Source organism: Crocuta crocuta, unplaced genomic scaffold (genome assembly GCF_008692635.1).
Source record: "Crocuta crocuta isolate KB4526 unplaced genomic scaffold, BGI_CrCroc_1.0 scaffold334, whole genome shotgun sequence".
Lineage (NCBI taxonomy): Eukaryota > Metazoa > Chordata > Mammalia > Carnivora > Hyaenidae > Crocuta > Crocuta crocuta.
This window is the reverse complement of record NW_027533260.1, coordinates 3,423,597-3,443,564: the sequence shown is the minus strand read 5'-3', so window position 1 is coordinate 3,443,564 and position 19,968 is coordinate 3,423,597. Positions and strand designations below refer to the sequence as shown.

At 57.4% G+C, this 19,968-nt stretch overlaps 1 protein-coding gene across 1 annotated transcript; it reads left to right on the top strand.

Moving 5' to 3' along the window:
• The first annotated feature begins 345 nt into the window (after positions 1–345).
• EHD2 (EH domain containing 2) lies at positions 346–17,863 on the top strand. The gene is made up of 8 exons (XM_077747179.1): positions 346–426; positions 2,388–2,855; positions 3,747–3,844; positions 7,778–8,189; positions 10,210–10,353; positions 12,851–12,914; positions 13,617–13,781; positions 16,645–17,863. Exons 2-8 carry the CDS (start codon positions 2,452–2,454, stop codon positions 17,194–17,196), a joined length of 1,839 nt encoding a protein of 612 aa, XP_077603305.1. The 5' UTR covers positions 346–426; positions 2,388–2,451; the 3' UTR covers positions 17,197–17,863.
• The last annotated feature ends 2,105 nt before the right edge of the window (positions 17,864–19,968 follow it).

The following is a 19,968-nucleotide window of genomic DNA, read 5'->3' as shown; positions in this document are numbered from 1 at the left end:
TTTTTTTAATGTTTAATTTATTTTTGAGAGAGGGCGCGCGAGCGGGACAGGGGTAAGGAAGGAGGGACAGAGGATCCGAAGCAGGCTCTGCGCTGACAGCAGCGAGCCCCAGGCAGGGCTCGAACTCACAAACCCGGGAGATGGTGACGTGAGCCAAGCGGCAGCCTCAACCGACTGGGCCACCCATATGCCCCGCTGCTGTCGTTGTTGTTAGTCGTATTAATACTAGTATTCGCATGTTAAGAGGAGCCACAGATCCAGGAGTGAGTGGCCCAGCGTCCGAGGTGGAACGGGGTTTGAGCCCCGGCTTGGAAGCCCGGCTCTGGGACCCATGTCGANAGCACAGGCCGGGCCGCGGGCGCCTCGGATCCCCGCGGGACCCCCGTCCAGCCCGCCGCCCGGTGCAGCCGCCCGCGCGCCCCATCGGTGAGTGGCCCCCGGCCGCAGCTGCCGCTTCCCAGCTCGGGATGAATCCCCTGCTTCCCTAAGACCCTCCGCCCGCCCCCTGCCCCCGCAGTGTGTAACGGTGTCCCCGCTGTCCCTGTTGCCAACCCTCCAGGAAACCTCCTGGCCTCCCCGAGTCCCGCCAGCTCCTTCCTTCCAGTCTGTAACAGCGCCCCCTTCCCTCCTCGCTCCTCCCCGTCGCGCTCGGGGTCCCGGCTCGCGTCCCCACCCAATCAGCCAGAAGCGATCCGCTCCTTAGTCTCCCTTCCACTGGCCTCACCCACTCCTCCCACTCCGGGGCTCCTCTCCTACTCCACCAGCCCCGGGGACTGTCCAGCCACCCCCACGTTGTCCCTCAGACCCCTCCCTGCCCAGGACACCGCCCAGGGCCCCCTCCCTCCGCCAACATCCCAGTTCCCAGCTCCTGCCTCTCCTTTACCCCCCTGGCACGCTTTCCCCTATTCTTTCCCTTTTTATTTATTTATTTTCCTTTAAGTATCATTGTGATTTTACGGATTTTAACATTTTTGATTGGCAGTCCATTTTGATGCTCAAACGGTCCCGTATGTGGCCAGTGAGGGCTCCTTCAGAGTGGCCCCTGGGTCCCCGTGACACATCTTTGAGCCCCTTTCCAGTACTTGATGCAGGTTCACTTATTCTTCCCTTGCCCCAGCCATGGAATCAGCCCTTTCTCCAAGAAGCCCTGTTTTTCATGGTTTTTTTTTTTTGTTTTGCTTCGCTTTTTAATGAAAAACGGTATCTGGAGATGCCAATCTGACCAAAATCTGGTTCTGTGAAAAGATAAGTAAAATTATAAGCATCTACTTAGACTGATCAAGGGAGAAAAAGAAAAAAGACACAAATGACTGATATGAGGCATGAAAGAGGGGCAGCACTACAGATCCTACAGAGGATGAAAAGACAGTAAGGGAACGTAGAGAACACAGTCTGGGTGCCGGGGTGCTTGCTGCTGCTGGGCGGGTCATCTGTTCTCCTGACTCCTTAGACCTATGATAGGAGCACAGGCTCTGAGGTCAGGTTGCCTGGAGCCCCAGACCGAGCACTTTCTGAGCAAGTGATTGGGGCAAGTTATTGTTCTCTTCGTCAGTGAGCCCCCTTCGTGAGTCAGAAACGTGGGGATATTAACAGCCCATCTTACAGTGTTGTTATGAAGGTGAAATGGGTTAGAGCGGTGTCTGGAATGCCGCGATCATAAATGTTATGGTTCTTGCGATCCTCTGAGGCCCCTCGCACCTCGGTGCACCCAAGCAACTCCTCAGCCTTATTTCTCGCCCCTCCTGTGTCCAGCAACCTCTTCATGCGTCTCACGCTCCAAGCACACACCATCCCCCTCGCTGTTTTGCACTGCATCCCTGTTTTGCATGAAAGCAAGCAGTTCAAAAGTCACCTCAGCCAGAGTTTGCCAGGCTGTGGTCAGTTCACCGTGTCCCCCGCTCCGCTGCCCGCAAGCCCACCGCCTGGCATTTCCCAGGCACCATCGACTGCTTGGCGCCAGGTCCTCTCCTTGCGGGGACTCTGAGTGGGGACCCTTAGTCCTATTTCTGGATCCATAGCTCCTGACACATGATTTCAGTGAAAATGTGTGAATTGAGGGAAGCAGGGGGAAGGGAGGAAGGAAAGGATGAATGGGTGAAGGAACGCAGCTTGCACAGCTTCCCTTTGTCCATTCTCCTCGGTCCCCGTCCAATCCTGCTTCTTCAGCCGCTCCACCTCTAACCTCTTTTTCTTCCTCCCGCTGGGATGATCCCCTTCTTCCTCCCTGAACGTCACCTCCTGCCCTCCGCCATCGCCATCCGTGCTCTCTGCTGCTCCGCCTTTACCCATTCCCCAGCCTCCTCCACCCATTGCACCTTCCGGCTCCCTTCCTTCTCCTCCCCCTCCACCAGGCAGCCCCCCATCAGTACCCTTTGCTCTTCCGGCAGGCAGCTCCCCACCCGCACCCCCACATCTCCGGCGGCGGCGGCGGCGGCGAGCCCAGCGGCCACCATGTTCAGCTGGCTGAAGCGGAGCGGGGCGCGGGGCCAGCAGCCCGAGGCCATCCGCACGGTGACCTCGTCCCTCAAGGAGCTGTACCGCACCAAACTGCTACCCCTCGAGGAGCATTATCGATTCGGGGCCTTCCACTCGCCGGCCCTGGAGGATGCCGACTTCGACGGCAAGCCCATGGTGCTGGTGGCCGGTCAGTACAGCACCGGCAAAACCAGCTTCATCCAGTATCTGCTGGAGCAGGAGGTACCGGGCTCCCGCGTGGGGCCCGAGCCCACCACCGACTGCTTCGTGGCCGTCATGCACGGGGACACCGAGGGCACCGTGCCCGGCAACGCCCTCGTGGTCGACCCGGACAAGCCCTTCCGCAAGCTCAACCCTTTCGGGAACACCTTCCTCAACAGGTCCGCAGCTCGCAGCTCAGCTCGGGAGGCCCGGGCGCATCTCCCTGTGCCTGGGCCCCGTCCCTGCCCTGCACGCGATTCTCTCTGTTCAGCCCCAGGTCCCTTCTCTCTTCCTGGTTCTCCCCCTTCCTGCCTCGGCCCTTCTCCCCCCTCGAGGGCGCATGCAGCCAGCTTGCCTGGGTCCAACTCTTCTCTAGCTGGGTGGCTTCTGGGCAAATAACTTAACTTCTCTGAGCCTCTCTGTGCCTCATCTGGGAAACGGGGATAACCATGGTCCCCACTCACATAGCGCTTAGAACAGTACCTGGCACAAAGTAAGTGCTCAGTAAACATCCTCTCTAATTTAAAAAAATTTTTACTGTTATTCTTTTTTTAATATTTATTTCTGACAGAGCACAGGAGAGGGAGGGGCAGAGAGAGGGAGACACAGAATATGAAGCAGGCTCTGGGTTCTGAGCTGTCAGCACAGAGCCCGACACAGGGCTTGAACCCACAAACTGTGAGCTCATGACCCGAGCCAAAGTCGGATACCTAACTGACTGAGCCACCCAGGTGCCCCAGTGTTTATTTATGAGAGAAAGAGACTGTGTGTGTGTGAGCAGGGGAGGGGCAGAGAGAGAGGTCCGGGCCTGATGTAGGGCTCGAACTCACTATCTGTGAGATCACGACTTGAGCCAAAGTCGGTCGCTCAACCAACTGAACCACCTAGGCGCCCGTGGTTTTTTTTTCCCTTAAGTAAGTGTTCTTCTCCGTCCTGATCTTCCTTTCCTCTTTCGAGATCCTTCCTTCCCTGTGCCTGATTCACCGTCTGCGGAGCCCTAGTCTCCTTTGTTACAGGGCCTCTCCCCTCGCCCTTCCCTGCACTGACCCCTGCCTTTCCCTCTCTGTCAGGTTCATGTGCGCCCAGCTCCCCAATCAGGTCCTGGAGAGTATTAGTATCATCGACACCCCAGGCATCTTGTCGGGAGCCAAACAGAGAGTGAGCCGCGGTGAGTGGGCCAGTGGAGGGAGGAGGCGGCTGGGTGTCTGCTGGGACGCAGGCCCGTGTCAGCCGGTCCTGAGCGGGCCGAGCAGAAGGGAGCCGCCGGAGGCCGTGATCCCTCCGTGTCTCCGCACGCTGAGGGTGCCGGGGAGGCGTGCGCACGAACGCGAACACGTGTGAGCAGGGAGCAGCTTCGTGTCCGGGCTGGCCGGAGGGATGGAGAGGGAGAGACCGAGAGAGACCGAGGGAGACACGGAAGGTCAGGGACGGAGATTCTGAGCGCGGGACGGCCGTACAGGAGACAGGAGCCCCGAAGAGGAGGCAGAGGCCGGCCAGGGAGGCCCTGGGCCCGGCACGCTCCTGCCTCCTACTTCTGGGCCGCAGATGGGGCCGAGCAGGGGTTGGGAGGGGGGATCTGGGCTCCGGCCAAGGCCCGGCCTGGAATTTATAAACAGCTGTGCAGGGGGAGCTGCGGGGAGTGAATTCCAGCGGGGCCTCGGGGGAGCCGGCCCCCACCCCGGCCCGGCCAGCTCAGCATCTGCGCCCCCCTCCCCAGCCAACCCGCAGTTTTCTTGGAGGCCCGGCACTGGGGCAAAGGAGGCTGCCTTGTGGGGCAGAGGGCACAGGAGGCCGGGCCGCGGGGCAGGGCGAGGGCGAGGAGGGCTCCCGCGTCCCTGGCCTCCGCCCAGCGGGCGCGCGTCCCCTTGGGAAACAGGCAGGGGGCAGCTGCAGAAGCGATCGGAGGGCGGGCTANGAGGGGGGAGGCGGGGGGGGTGCTGGGGGCTCCTGGGGCGCCCCCCCCCCGGGGCTGGGCCTGGGCGAGTGGGCGGGGCGCCGGGTGGGCGCTGGAGGCTTGGGGAGCAGAGAGTGGAGATCGGGTCTCCTTCCCTGGCAGGGTGGGTAGAGGGAGGGGAAGAGAGTCGGTGTGTGTGTGTGTGTGTGTGCGCGTGTTGGTGTGTCAGGGACACGCCGGTACCTGTGTGTGACTTTGTGCGGCCGCATAGGACTGAGATCCAGGGGCTTTTGTTGGGTTGTGTGTGGCTGCGTCTGACTTATCTCCGTGCATAGTGGTGTCTTTGCGAGTGCAAGGCTGTGTGAGCAAGGGTGTGTCTGGGAGTCTGCTCTGTGGAGCATGTGGCTACGATTGTGGCCACACGTGTGTTCACGCATGCGCACCGGTGGGGCGCGGGCTGCCCCTGCATGTAATACCCGTGCACACATGTGTGACTGTAGGCAGCACAGCGGAGGCTCTGGTGGGGCTCAAATCCGGGCTCTGGTAGTCTTAATTATGTTTAAAGTTTATTAGTTTATTTCGAGAGAGAGAGAGAGCAAGCAGGGGAGGAGCAGAGAGAGTGGAAGAGAGACAGAATCCCAAGCAGGCTCTGTACTGTCAGCACGGAGCCTGATGAGGGGCTCAAACTCACGAACCTGATCATGACCTGAGCTGAAACCAAGAGTTTGACGCTCCTTCGACTGAGCCCCGGCCTGGGGCTCTGCTATTTTTAGCCTGTGCCCTTTGGGCAAGTCTCCGAACCTCTCCCTGCCTCAGTCTCCTCATCTGTAAAACGGGAACAGTAATAGTATCAGCCTCGGAGGCTGCACAGAGGGGTAAAATTAAGTGTCAAACCCTGCCAAGTGCTTCCGTGGGTGGCACACAGTAGGCGCTGTGGGTGTGCTAACAACTGTGTGCCTGTGTTGAGCGCCGTAGCTGTAAACCCCCGGGGCGCTCCCTGCCACGTCCCTCGTTCCCACGCTGACTCAATCTCCCTCCCTCCAGCCTGCCCGCATGAGACACACTTCCCAGATCCCAGCCTCTGTGTGTGTGTGTGTGTGTGTGTGTGTGTGTGTGTAGACACTGGGGAGAGAGGGAGCCCCAGAGGCCGTCCCTCTGGTTACCTAGACCTTCCCGCCCAACAAAGTCCCCCACCCAGTCCTCAAGTTCCTCTTCTGGAAAATGGGGTTCATAAGGCCCCCTGTCTCCTGAGGTCGTTTTGAAGACCCAGGGAGTTGAGTCAGGGAGAGGATGAAGTGATGCCAGGTGAGTCAGCGGTGGCTCCCTGCTCTGCCAGTTAACGCCTCGTCCCCCAGATCGCCATTGCGCCCCCTCCTCCGAGAAGCCCACTCTGATGCCCCAGACTGGGTCACGTGCCCCTGCTGGGCTCCCCCAGCCCAGCCTGACCACTCTGGGGCTGGGTTTGTGTCCTTGGTGGACCAGACCTGATGAGAACAGGACTGGCATTATCCTGGGGACGGTCCCTGAATGACACACCCACGGTGTCCTGCGTGCATCGTGACTCGTACTTGTCAAGGACTCACCATGTTCCCAGGCCGTTTGTTTAACGGTTTATTTGAAGTACAGTTTTACATACCTGTAGCTCACCTTTTTTTTTAAATTATTTTTTTAATGTTTTATTTACTTCTGAGAGACAGAGAGAGACAGCATGAGCAGGGGAGGGTCAGAGAGACAGGGAGACACAGAATCTGAAACAGGGTCCAGGCTCTGAGCTAGCTGTCAGCACAGTGCCTGACGCAGGGCTTGAACCCACAAACCATGAGATCGTGACCTGAGCCGAAGTTGGACGCTTAACCAACTGAGCCACCCAGGCGCCCCTAATTTTTTTTTTATTTATTTTGAGAGAGAGAGAGCATGCACAAACAGGGGAGGGGCAGAGAGAGAAAGGGAGAGAGAGAGGATCCAAAGCAGGCTCTGTAATGTCAGCACAGAGTCCAAAGCGGGACCTGATCTCACGAACCATGAGATCATTACCTGAGCTAAAATCAAGAGTTGGACTCTTAAGCGACTGAACCACCCAGGTGCCCCTCTTTTTTTTTTTTTTTTTTTAAGAGAGAGAGACAGAGACAAAGAGAGAGTGGGGAAGGGGCAGAGAGAGGGAGAAAAAGAGAGGGAGAGAGACCAGCGCAGAGCCTGAACTGGGGCTTGATCCCATGACCCTGGGATCATGACCTGAGCCAAAATCAAGAATCAGACACTTAACTGACTGAGCCCCGCAGGCACCCCTTAGGCTCTTTATGTATACCAGCTCATTTTTATTCCGTTAATCTTTGCAACAGCCCAACAAGTTATATTCTGTCATGACTTCCATTTTACAGAAGAGGAAACAGAGGTTCAGAGAGGTTTCCCCCTTGCTTAAGGTCGCACAGCTGAGGTGGGGGGGCAGAGTTGGGATTCGAACCCAGGTCTTCCTGACTGCCAACACTCATCTCCACTCTCCTGAGCATCGCTTGTTGAATGAACGAGTGAGCAGCAAGAGCGGACAGTGTGAATGAATGAGGGAATGAATGAATGAGGGAATGAATGAATGAACGAACGAACGAGCGAACAAACGAATGAACGACACAGGAGCCAGTTGTTGAGACAGGTACTCCACGAAAAGGGAGGACTTGTCTCTGTGTGCTCTGAGGTATCCCCGGTGTCCGGGATAGAACCTGGCACACAGAAGACGCTCTGTAAATATTGTTAAATAAACTCAAAATATTTACCATCTGTTATGGCCAGAGCGGGACCGCAGCCAGCATGACCTCTTTAGCTGTTGGACTGTGGAGAGATCGGGAAGGCCTAGGGCGGGGCTGGGGTGATGGTGGCACTTGGGGAGACTGGGGGGTTCAGAGGGGCACAGAAAATCTGTTAAGAAACAATTCAGTATTTTGACAACCTATACGTCTGGACCAGTGCACACCACTTATATCTGCCTAAGGAATGAATGGGAAGGGGGCGGGTGACTGTCCTCTCTAGTCAGGTGGCCTGACGGACTGGGGCCTGGGTGANGCGCTTGGGGCCTTGGCTGTTTCTCGCAGAGAAGGGTTTTGAGAGTCAGCGACCTGAACGACTGTCCGGCCCGGTGTCAGTCCAGAGGAGTGGATGCTTCGGCGCGGCTGGCGGGAGGGGGGCAGGCTGACCGAGTCCACCGCGTCCCCCCAGGCTACGACTTCCCGGCGGTGCTGCGCTGGTTCGCCGAGCGCGTGGACCTCATCATCCTGCTCTTCGACGCGCACAAGCTGGAGATCTCGGACGAGTTCTCGGAGGCCATCGGCGCGCTCCGCGGCCATGAGGACAAGATCCGCGTGGTGCTCAACAAGGCGGACATGGTGGAGACGCAGCAGCTGATGCGCGTCTACGGGGCGCTCATGTGGGCGCTGGGCAAGGTGGTGGGCACGCCCGAGGTGCTGCGCGTCTACATCGGCTCCTTCTGGTCCCAGCCCCTCCTGGTGCCCGACAACCGGCGCCTCTTCGAGCTGGAGGAGCAGGACCTCTTCCGGGACATCCAGGGCCTGCCGCGCCACGCCGNATTTAACAGATTCCAACAGGCTGGGTCCTTCGGGCACAAGGCGGAGTGGGGGGCCCAAGCCCTCCCTGTGCCCCACCCACCTCCGCGCTGCTTTTCTTCTCCACCCTCGTCTTCCGCCCCCTTCCCGGCATCCATTGCACTTCACGCTGTCCTCCTCGCTCTGACCTCAGGGCCTTTGCACTTACCGTTCCCTCTCCTGGAACCCCCCCCCCTTCCTCGTCTGTCTCCCACCTGGCTCTCCCGCTTGGCCCACGCCTCACCTCCTCCTCCCAGACCTGGCTCAGCATGCTCAGGAAAGCTTCCTTGCCCGCCCTGCCTTTTTAGGACTGTAACTCTCTCCCCCGCTCCCGTCTTGCTTTATCCGTGCTCTAGTTTTCTTCACAGCCTTCACTGCCGCCTTACATTATCCGTTCTTTGAGTTTATGGGTTTCCTGCGTGCCTCCGCCTGCATTTAAGCTCCACAGAATCAGAGATATCTGAATTCATTTGCCGCTCTACCTCCAGCGCCTGGAACAGAGTTGGTGCTCAGCCTGGAGCAGAGCTGGTGCTCAGTAAATATTTATTGGACCGATGGCACTTGAACAAACACTCTCGTTCAACACAGCCTGTCCGGTGCCTGGCCCTGNAGGCCAGTGGTTGGGGGGGGGGGGGGGCGGCTTCAGAGGCTACAGCAGTGACCAGCGCAGTTCAGGGGAGGAGTCAGACCCATCCCCAGGCAGTGATGGCCCAGCGTGGGCAGGGTTGGTACTGGGGAGCTCAGCGGGGAATTGGGGCTGGGGGCTTCTTGGAGGAGCCGACATCTGAGCTGCAAACTGGAGAGTGATGAAGGGAATATTCTAGAGAGTGGGACTAGCAAGTGCATGGACTGGAGATTAGAACATGGCCAGTTCGCGCGAGAGGGAGGATGTCAGTGTTGAACCCAGTGTAGACAGTGCAAGTAACGGAATCTGAGGCTGTGAGGTGGGCGGGAGTCAGACCCCCCGGGGCTGTGGCCTAGAGCCTGCACCCGTGTCCTGAGGGTACTGGGGAGCTATGGAAGTGTTCCAGCAGAGGAGAGACAGAGTCATACTCGGGCTGCCTTGTAGCGAGTGGATTGAAGGGCGGTGAGACAGACCAGAGGCCAGGGAGGAGGCTGGATGGGAACAGGGCCTTGGGGGAGAGGAGGAGAGCACTGGTCTGAGAGCGATTTTGGAGGCCAAATGGAACATTCACAGGGGAGGCTGCCAGGGTGGGGGTGGGGCAGGAAGCTGGGCAGGCAGGGAGGCCTGGGAGGTTATGGGAGGTGGAGGAGCCTGAGGTGTTGGTTTAAGGAGCAGCAGAGAGGGGGTGAGTCAGGGCCCCCACCCCCACCCCAGGAATCCTCCTTGGGAGGGAGCGGCCCGGTGTGGATGGTTCCAAGCCTTCAGAATCCACCTTTCTCTCCTCCCCCATCCAGACTCTGGACTGTCTCTGTGTCTCTGTCTCTGTCTCTCTATATATGTAGGTGTGTATCTCATTTCTCCCTCTTTCTTTTTTTTATTTTTTTTTATTTATTTCTAGGAGAGAGAGAGAGGGAGACAGCGTGAGCAGGGGAGGGTCAGAGAGAGAGGGAGTCACAGACTGAAACAGGCTCCAGGCTCTGAGCTGGCAGTCAGCACAGAGCCCGACGCGGGGCTCGAACCCACGAACCGCGAGATCATGACCCGAGCGAAAGTCGGCCGCTCAACCGACTAAGCCACCCAGGCGCCCCACATTTCTCCCTCTTTCATAGCTGTCGTCTCCCTCTTACTCGTTCTCTCGTTCTCTTCCTCTCCTCTCATTCTCTGTCCTTTCTCTCTCTCCATCTCTCGCCCCACTCTCGCTCCAGCTCTCCCTCTGCGTCTCCGCGTCTCTCTGGGTCGCCCTCATACCTCACGGACCCCTGTCCCCAGGCCCCTCGGGGACAGCGGACAGTGGCGGGGAGCTGGGGCCCAGGACCGTGGGACAGAGGGNCGCCCCCGCCCTGGCTGGCCCCTCGGACCTGCAGCCCGCTCCTTCCCTTTCCTCCTGCGGATCCGTCTGTGGCTCCCCAGTGCGGCTCACACAGGGTCCGCTGCGACCCAGCCTCGCTAGCCCCTCTTCCACCCCGTGTCACCCACGCCTTCCCCGCGTACGATGCCGCCAGCCTGGGTCCGGCCATCAGCAGCCCACACCATTTCCCCCGGCAGTACAGGGCCTTTCTGGACTCTGGGTAAACTACCCCTCCGTGCCTCGGTTTCCCCGTCTGTTTCATATAGGGTCTGGATGAGTCACCTGGCTCCGCCCTTTGGCTGAAGTCATCATAGCTGCTAGAAAGAGCGATTTCACTGTGTTGTGATGTTTGAGGCCAAGGTCTCTGGAGGGGCTGATTCTAAAGCGGCCGAGGGGCCCTGAACCTTCCTTCGTACCGAGGTTCTCTGAGGCGACTCTGTGACATTTATTCCACAGGCAGTAACTGAGCACCTACAACGTGCTTCCTTGCTTTTCTAGGCCCTGAGTTTACATTATGGAACAAACCAGATGACGAGGTTTTTGTGTTTTTTTTTTTTTGCTTGTAAAATTACTTATTTTTTTTTAATTTTTAAATGTTTATTTATTTTTGGGAGAGACAGAGTGTGAGTGGGGGAGGGGCAGAGAGAGAGGGAGACACAGAACCTGAAGCAGCTCCAGGCGCTGAGCTGTCAGCACAGAGCCCAATGTGGGGCTCGAACCCACGAACCGTGAGATCATGACCTGAGCCAAAGTCAGACGCTTAACCGACTGAGCCCCCCAGGCGCCCCTGTAATCACTTCTTAACGGGGAAGTGGATATTAAACAAGTGAATAATATACAGTAGTGTATGTGATAAGGACCGTGAAGGAAAATAAAGCAGAGGAAAGACTGGTGAGGGACTCCCTTTAGGGAGGTCAGGAGGGCTTCCCTGAGGAGGTGCTCCTGAGCAGAAACCTAAATGAAGGAGGGAGAGTGGAGGTCTGGGGGAGGCCCTACCAGGCAGAGGGAATAGTAAGTGCAAAGGCCCTGGGGTAGGAACAGGCTTGAACAAGGAGCCCAGGGTGGCTGGAGGAGACAGAGTGGTGGAGGTAGGAGGTCATGAGGATTCAGAGCCAGCCAGGGGCCGGGCCACCAAAATTGTTAGCATTCTAAACCTATGAATCATTAAGAAGAACTTTAAAACCGTCTCATGGCAAAGCATTTAAGCTCAGTTAAACTGCTCCTTCCCACCCCTGATCCCACCCATCGGCTCGCTCCCAGGGCCTCTTCCCTGGAGGCGGCCCCCATGAGGGGTCACTTGTGTCTTTTTCCAGATGTATTCTATTTTTATTTAAGCATTTGCAGTTAATTACCGAGCTTCCGGTTAAAAAATGCAAGTGTTCATTATTCTGCCCTCCTTGTTTGTTTTTTGATAACTTATGAGATTGGGGATCAAAACATTCCCAAGTTCATTGCTTTCCTCCACAAGTGTTTCTTGAGTGTTTTCTGTGTGTATTGTACCGGGTGCTGGGGACAGAGGGAATAGATAAGGTCCTAGCCCTCCTGGGACTCACATTCTGATGGTAGGAGACAGAATAAGTAAACCACCAGATGAGAAAAATAATAAGTTGCAATAAACGTTGTGGGGGTGGAGGGGGAAAGCGCAGGTAGAAAATAATTGGATGGTGGTAGTTGGGGCACCTGCTTCTCATAGGATGGCCTCTGTGAGGAGGTGACATCGAAAGGAAGGTGACGGGCCCAGCTTGGCAAGATCAGGGCAGAGTTCCAGGCAGAGAGTGGCGTGTGCAAAGCCCTGTGGTAAGGGAAAGATTGGCATGCTACAAGGAAGGGAGGTGAGGGAGCTGGCACAGTGAGTTGGGGGGCAGGGGAAGATGCTGGATGAAACACCAGGAGCCAAAATCATGGAGAACCATAGTTCTCAAAGCTTTCCGCCACAGGAGCTCACGGCACCCTTGAAAATGATTGAGGGCCCCAAAGTTCGTAGGTGCATGGGTTGAATCTGTCTATATTGACCATGTTAGAAATTAAAACTCAGGGGCGCCTGGGTGGCTTAGTCGGGGGGCGCCTGGGTGGCTTAGTCGGTTAGGCGCCAGACTTTCGCTTAGGTCATGATCTCGCGGTTCGTGGGTTNAGCCACCCAGGTGTCCCTCTTGTCATATTTCTTAACCAACAATAATCATGTAATTATTAAGTAACAATGTATTTCTAGGTTATCGACAGGTTATGATAGTTTTCTTTATATTTATTAATATCGATAATAGATATTACAAGATCATTTAAAATAATAAGAGTAATAAGCCTATCACGTGTTAACCTCAGTCCCATATGTTTTATGAAAATTACTTCCAAACCCTCCAGAATTACAGGGGTCGGTCGCCCTGTTTTACATTTTTTGCACATGTCTTTAGTGTCCGGCTTCCGGCGTTCAGTCAGTTGCAATTTCACACGTCCTGTGGCCCTTTAAAGACTCCACTGTCCACTCTGTCCACTGGAGGGAAACAGCACCTTCGTATTGCTGTTAAAATAGTTTTGACTGTGTGAGTCCCTGAAAGGGCCTGGCGGGGGTGGGGCGAGTGGTGGTGGCGGGACCCCTGGGGTTCCCCGGACCACCCTTTGAGAGCCTTGTGGGCTGTGGCGGGGATTCTCTACTTGGATGAGGAGCAGATCGACACTTGGGCACCGGGTCTCCCGGTCTGGTGTTTGTTCCTAAAACACAGAGAAAAAGGCCCCACCAGCTGCTGCTGTGTGGAGAAGGGATCGCAGGGCAGAGGAGGCCGGAAGGTGGGAGGGGCGCCTGGTGTGTCTCCCCAGGGATGAGATGCTGACGGGTGNGCGGGGGCTGGGGGTGGCACCCGAGGGGGACAGAAGTGAAAGCAGAGGGACGGATGCAGGAGGCGAGAGGAAGGGGGCTCGCGGATGCACGGGCTGTGGCTGGTGCGGGGTACGGAGCATCAGATCCGCAAAGGTTTCTGCAAGCCCGGCCTGAGCTGGGGAGGGAGTTCGTTCCCGAGACGGGCACAGCTGCCTGCGACAGAGCTGGGGGCGGGGGTTGGTGGTGGCCGGGCCTCGGAAGACAGGGGCTGCCCAGGAATGTGGCCAGGCAGCCAGGGTCCCGAGCTCCAGACAGAGCCCCGGGATGGTATGTACATTTGGGGACCGGCCTGCCTAGGAGAGGAGGGAGGGGCCCTTCCCGCCCNCGGGGGGGGGCGCCTGGGGGGGCTCAGTCTGTTGAGCGTCCAACTCTTGATTGCGGCTCGGGGCATGATCTCACGGTGTGTAAGTTCGAGCCCCACGTTGGGCTCTGCGCTGGCACCGTGGAGCCTCCTTGGGATTCTTTCTCCTCCTCTCTCGCTCTCTCTGGCCCTCCCCAGCTTTCTCTCTCTCTCTCTCTCTCTCTCAAAATAAATAATGAAGTTAAAAAAACAAAAAGCAGCTCTAGGTGGGGGCGCGGTGGGCTGAGCCAAGCACCGGTACCCCCCACAGGTGCACGCCTACATCATCAGCTACCTGAAGAAGGAGATGCCCTCCGTGTTCGGGAAGGAGAACAAGAAGAAGCAGCTGATCCTCAAGCTGCCGGTCATCTTCGCAAAGATTCAGCTGGAACATCACATATCTCCCGGCGACTTTCCCGACTGCCAGAAGATGCAGGTGGGAGGTCGCCCTTGGTGGGGGGCGGAGGGGGTCAGCTTCTGTGGGCTTCGGGGCGGGGCCTCGGAAACCGGAGGCATGGAGGGCAGGCCCTGGAAGACATCTCCTACGTGTGGGTCCGCAAGAGCATGGTTTTGTGCGTTCGGACGTGTGAAGGAGGAGAAAACCCCAGATGACTGTGGTTTACTTAGGGTGGAAGTTCGCGTCTCTCCATAAAGTCCTAGAAAGAAGGTGGCCCAGGGCTGGTTTGGTGCTCTACAGAGCCAGGGACCCTGTACCCTTCTTAGCTCTCCTCCGTGCCTGGTGTCCGGGTCCAAGCATCCCACATGGTACAGAATGGCTGTTGAAACTCCAGCCATTTCATCTGCATTCCAGCCAGCAAGAAGAGGTGAGAGAGAAGGGAAGGAAAGATAATGGCACAGTCTCTCTCTCTGTTTTCTTTTTAAGATTTTATTTTTAAGTAGTCTCTGCACCCAATCTGGCATTTGAACTCAACCCCAAGATCAAGAGTTGCACACTGTACTGACTGAGCTAGCCAGGAGCCCCTACAATCTCTCTCTTTAAGGATGTTTTCTAGAATAGTGCCATCCAGTAGTACTTTCTACCATGTTGGAAATGCTCACTGTTGTGCTGTCCAATATATAGTAGCTGCTAGCCCCATTGAAATGGAAACTTTAGGTTTTATTTAATTTTAACTAATTTAATATTTTTTTAATATTTTTTTTGAGAGAGAGACAGAGTGAGAGTGGGGGAGGGGCAGAGAGAGAAGGAGACACAGACTCTGAAACAGGCTCCAGGCTCCCAGCTGTTGGCACAGAACCCGACGCAGGACTCGAACTCACGGACCGTGAGATCATGACCTGAGTTGAAGTCAGGCACTTAACCGACTGAGCCACCCAGGCGCCCCTAAATTTATTTGTTTTTTATTTATTTTGAGAGAGAGAGAGAGAATGTACGCACACATGAGCATGAGCAGGGGAGGGGCAGAGAGAGAGGGAGAGAGAGAGAGAATCCCAAGCAGGCTCCACGCTGTCAGCATAGAGCTGGACTTGTGGGCTTAATCTCAAGACCATGGGATCATGACCTGAGCTGAAATCAAGAGTCGAAGCTTAACTGGCTGAGCCACCCAGGGCCCCCCCGCGCCCCGTAACTAATTTAAGTTTAAATAAGCACAGGTAATTACTGTATTTTGGAGAAGGCAATTCTATAGTTGTGGATGCAACATGTGCTGACATCCAATTGGCCAGAACCCAGTCATGTGACCAGAGCTGGCTGCAAGCTGGGAAATGTAGTCTTCCCTCTCGGTGGCCACTGTCCAAGTAACGTTCAGGGAGTCCAGTACCGAGAAAGGAGAGACGAATGGATATTGGGGCTCCCCTGGCCCGTCCAGGCCTAGGATTAACCAGTTTGGGGAAAGCTCTGGGTCTGGGTGCCGTGCTATGAGGTGAGTAAAGAACCACGAAGGCAGGCAGGGCAGAAGTGACGAAAGGAACGTGGGGACAGAGGTCCAGGCTCAGGCACGGAGGTGGGGACTAGCCCCCGGGCGCGTTGCGCCTCTGTTTTACGGCTGCATTAGCCTGATACTCAAAGAGCCTGTGACCTTTGGGTCTGAGGTGTTTTCTAACCCCAGACCCCGAGGAATCATGGTAGAATGCATTTCATTTTGGCCACTTCCTAGCTCCGAGAGTCTGGGCAAGTCCCCTTTCCTGAGCCTCAGTTTCTTCAACTGGAAAATGGGCACTGCGATACTATTTCCTATTGCGGGGAGTGCTGAGCCAGCTCGTGCTTGCAGCCCGCGCGGTACAGCGTGTGGCACGGAGTTTGGTCTGGATCAAGGTCTTGACCTCAGCGCTGCTGACACTTGGGGTCAGAGTGTTGGCGTCAGGGGTGCCCTACGCATCTTCCTGGCCCCTCCTTGCTGGATGCCAACCGCACCCCCCCAGCTGTGACGATCAAAAGTGTCTCTAGATGTTGCCAACTCAGCAGCTGTTAGTGTGACACTGGCATTCCCTGCACTTCTCATCCAGATGAGTTCATCCAGCCTTTCCCACCCCCCAAATGAGGGCCGTGCCCATGTTGCCGATCCATTTTTCCAAACGTGGAAACCAAGGCCCAGAGAGGTGGGGTCACTTGCCCGAGGACTCACAGCTCCTATGTGGCAGAACCAGGTTGGAACCTGGGCTTCCCGGCCCTGGGGTCCAGACCCCCAGCCCTCTATGTCCAGGTCAGCGGGCCTCTCCGCCTTGGCTCCGGAAATCAACGTAGCGCAATGACATGGATGGCTCTTTGCTGCGACTCTCCTGGGCCAGGTGACCGAGAGCTACCGCGAGAAGCCACAGGACTGCAAATCCACGCCCACAGCTGCTACAGCACAGGATGACCTCTGGGGGGGACGGGGGGCTCCCAGGGCCTCCCTGGGATCTGGCCACCTCAGATCTACCCTCCCAACTTGGCAGCGAGTTTTTGTGAAGCGGGGTGACGAGCTAACAGAGCAGCGGGAGTGGACTTGTGTCACAGTGGGGGGGCTGGGCGGCTGCAGCTAGGGGTGCCGCGGAGGGTGGGCAGACCCAGGGCTGCGCCCAGTCATCGGAGGAGCCCCCCACCTCCCTGCGGTCCGGACATTCTGCGGGCACGCCGGACGCGGCGGGGGAGGGCCTCTGGGACACTGCTGCCCAGGTGTCCTCTGAGGGGTGGGTGCCCGAGGGGAACGCCTTGTGCAGGGGTCTGAATTCTCACGCACCGGCCACTTCAGCTGCCCGGGGGTGTCCCGGTGACACGCAGGGCTGGGGACCCTTGAGGAGGATGTCCCCTGACTTCCCAGTGCCCCCCCCCATTCTCCCCTCCCTCCCCCCCCGCCCAACAGGAGCTGCTGATGGCTCACGACTTTACCAAATTCCACGGGCTGAAGCCGAAGCTGCTGGAGGCGCTGGACGAGATGCTGACGCACGACATCGCCAAGCTGATGCCCCTGCTGCGGCAGGAGGAGCTGGAGAACACCGAGGCGGGCGTGCAGGGCGGCGCCTTCGAGGGCACCCACATGGGCCCGTTTGTGGAGCGCGGGCCGGACGAGGCCCTGGAGGACGGCGAGGAGGGCTCGGACGAGGAGACCGAGTGGGTGGTGACCAAGGACAAGTCCAAGTACGACGAGATCTTCTACAACCTGGCGCCGGCTGACGGCAAGCTGAGCGGCACCAAGGCCAAGACCTGGATGGTGGGCACCAAGCTCCCCAACTCGGTGCTGGGGCGCATCTGGAAGCTGAGCGACGTCGACCGGGACGGCATGCTGGACGACGAGGAGTTCGCCCTGGCCAGCCACCTCATCGAGGCCAAGCTGGAGGGCCACGGGCTGCCCACCAACCTGCCCCGCCGCCTGGTGCCCCCCTCCAAGCGGCGCCACAAAGGCTCTGCGGAGTGAGCCGGCCGCGCTGCCTGCAGGCCTACTCCCTCCCGCTCGCACTGCTGTGGCTCCCCAGCTCCGGCTGGCTGCACGCACGCCCCTGCCCCAGGCTTACACGCACGCCGCACGCCCACCCTCCCAGCTGTAAGGACCGAGGTCTCACCACCCGCCGGACAGTGGGGACCGGGGGAGGGGCACGGCTTCTCTGCCCGGCTTTTGCACCTCCACCCTGCATACACTTAGGCACATCACATTGTCATTAACACACACACACACACACACACACACACACACAGAGGCATCAATTCAATTACGGTCCATTCAAGTATTTATTGAGCACCTATTATGTTTGAACGTGCACAGCCTGCTTGGGGGACTGAGGATTACAGCAGACAGCCAAACAGACAGACGGATCTGCCCGCAGGGCGCTGACATTCTCAGGAGGGAGCATCTACACAGTCACACAGACACATACGTAGCCCTAACCCGTCTGAGCCCCAATTCTGGGCCGGAATCCTCGCCTCTCTCCATAGTTCAGCGGCCATTTGTTTGAAATAACAGAAAGGCCCCCTGGCCCCACTTCTGGACATCCAGGCAGGGACCGCCCCCCACCCCCACCCCACTCTATCATGTTCTCAGGCCTTGGGACCAGGGGAGCTCAGAGGGGGAGACACGACCGCCTACTTCCTCANACTCAATGCCGCGGAGCCTGATGACTCAGGCCCGGGCTGGGGGCCAGACCGACATATTTTCCGAAGAAAAGTTACTGTGGGGCCCTCCCTCCGGGACATCCCTCCCTCCCGCCTCCCCCGCGGGGGCCTGGGAACCAAGCCCTGGGGCGCGGGGCTGTGTGCGCGCGGGCTGGGCCACCTCGGGCCTCCGCCCCCCGCCCTGGGCGACGGCGTGCAGAGCGTGGAAAGCGCGTCCTGACACGTAACGCCCGGGGAGAGAAGGGCTCCAGCAGGAGAGGAGGGGGCGCTGCCTTCCAGGACTCACGCCCGGGGACCTTGGCCTTCGCTCCGCGGCGCATCCCGCGGGCTGAGCCCCAGACACACGCCCGGACCACACCCACGGCGCTCGGGACACGCTGGCCACGCGCTCTCCCCGCCCACGCGCGCTCTCCCCGCTTTCGCGGCCCCCGGCGCCCTCTGGCGGCCACTCGGGAGCTGCGCAGGCTGCGCGCGGGGACCCCTGTGCGAGGCCGGCGGGCGGGCGGACGGGGGGCTCAGGGCTCCAGGGCTCGTCACCTTCCCCAAGCCCAGCGCAAGGACCCAGCTGTGTGGCCCCCGGCGTGGCGCCCTCCCTCTCTGTCCCTTCTTCCTTTTCCAGGCCTGTATGAGGCTCTATGAACGGTGGCCAGCGCCCAAGGGCCTCTGAGCTTCCTTCCTTATTTGTAAACATCAAGGATTAGTCGAGTCTTAAGATGAAGTCTCAGGGGGCGAGGCAGTAACAATAGCTAGCGTTTAGATGCCAGAAGTGCGTTTAATTATCGCGTTTCCTGTCCCGAACAATTTATAAGGTAACCCTTATCGTCCCTATTTCACAGATGAGGAAAGCGAGGCACAGCTAAGCAGCTTGGCCAAGATTAATGATTCTGAGCCTAGACTTCTTTAAAAAAAATTTTTTTTTAATGTTTATTCGTTTTTAAGAGACAGAGCATGAGCATGAGCACAGGAGGGGCACAGAGAGAGGAGACACCGATTCCAAAGCAAGCTCCAGGCTCTGAGCTGTCAGCACAGAGCTCGATGCCGGGCTCGAGCTCATCAACCGCGAGATCTTGACCTGAGCCGAAGTAGAATGCTTAACCCAGCCGCACAGGCGTCCTTCCGAGCCTCTACTTCTAACAGTATGTTTCTAACACTCATGGCATATGAGGTTCTATGCTCCCAACCTCGACATTCGGAAAGCGCTTGGATTCCCATTTGAGGACTGGAAACCGAGAGGCCAAACATTGGGAGACCAGAGTGTGGCTTCTGCCCCATCTGCCACCCACGGTTCTGCCTTTCTTTTTAAATAAAACTGTATTAAATATGATAATCAGTAAATTAAATATATAGGGGTTCCTGGGTGGCTCAGTCGGTTAAGAGGCCGACTCTTGATTTCAGCTCAGGTCACGGTCTCATAGTTCTTGAGTTTGAGCCCCACATTGGGCTCTGGGCTGCCAGTGTGGAGCCTGCTTGGATTCTCTCTCTCTCCACTCCTCCCGGCCTTTCTCTCTCAAAATAAATAAGCTTTAAAATTTTTAAATAGGGGCGCCTGTGTGGCTCAGTCGGTTGGGCGTCTGACTTCGGCTCAGGTCATGATCTCACCGTTCGTGGGTTCGAGCCCCACGTCGGGCTCTGTGCTGATAGCTCAGAGCTTGGAGCCTGTTTCGGATTCTGTGTGTGTGTGTCTCTCTCTGCCCCTCCCCCACTCATGCTCTGTCTCTCTCTGTCTCAAAAATAAACTATAAAAAATTTTTTAAATAAGTAAAATAAAAAATTTAAATATAAAAATAAAAATATACGAAATTAAAAGCAAGAAATTCCTGGGCAACCGCAAAGGTGTTTACCTAGATTAGAGAAGCGAACCTACGACCCACTGACAAGAGTAATTTGCATAGGAGGGAGGAGCTATTTACCCTTATCTCCGCCCCTTTACTAGGATGGAGGCAACAGGAAGTACGTCATGGGAGGGGGCGGGAGATCTGCGCGCGCAGGCCACAAACCCGCCTTTGCGGCACCCGCGGCCGAGCGCTTCCTTTGCCAAGATGGCGCTGGGAGGCAGTGGCGGCGGCGGCGCCCCGCGCCT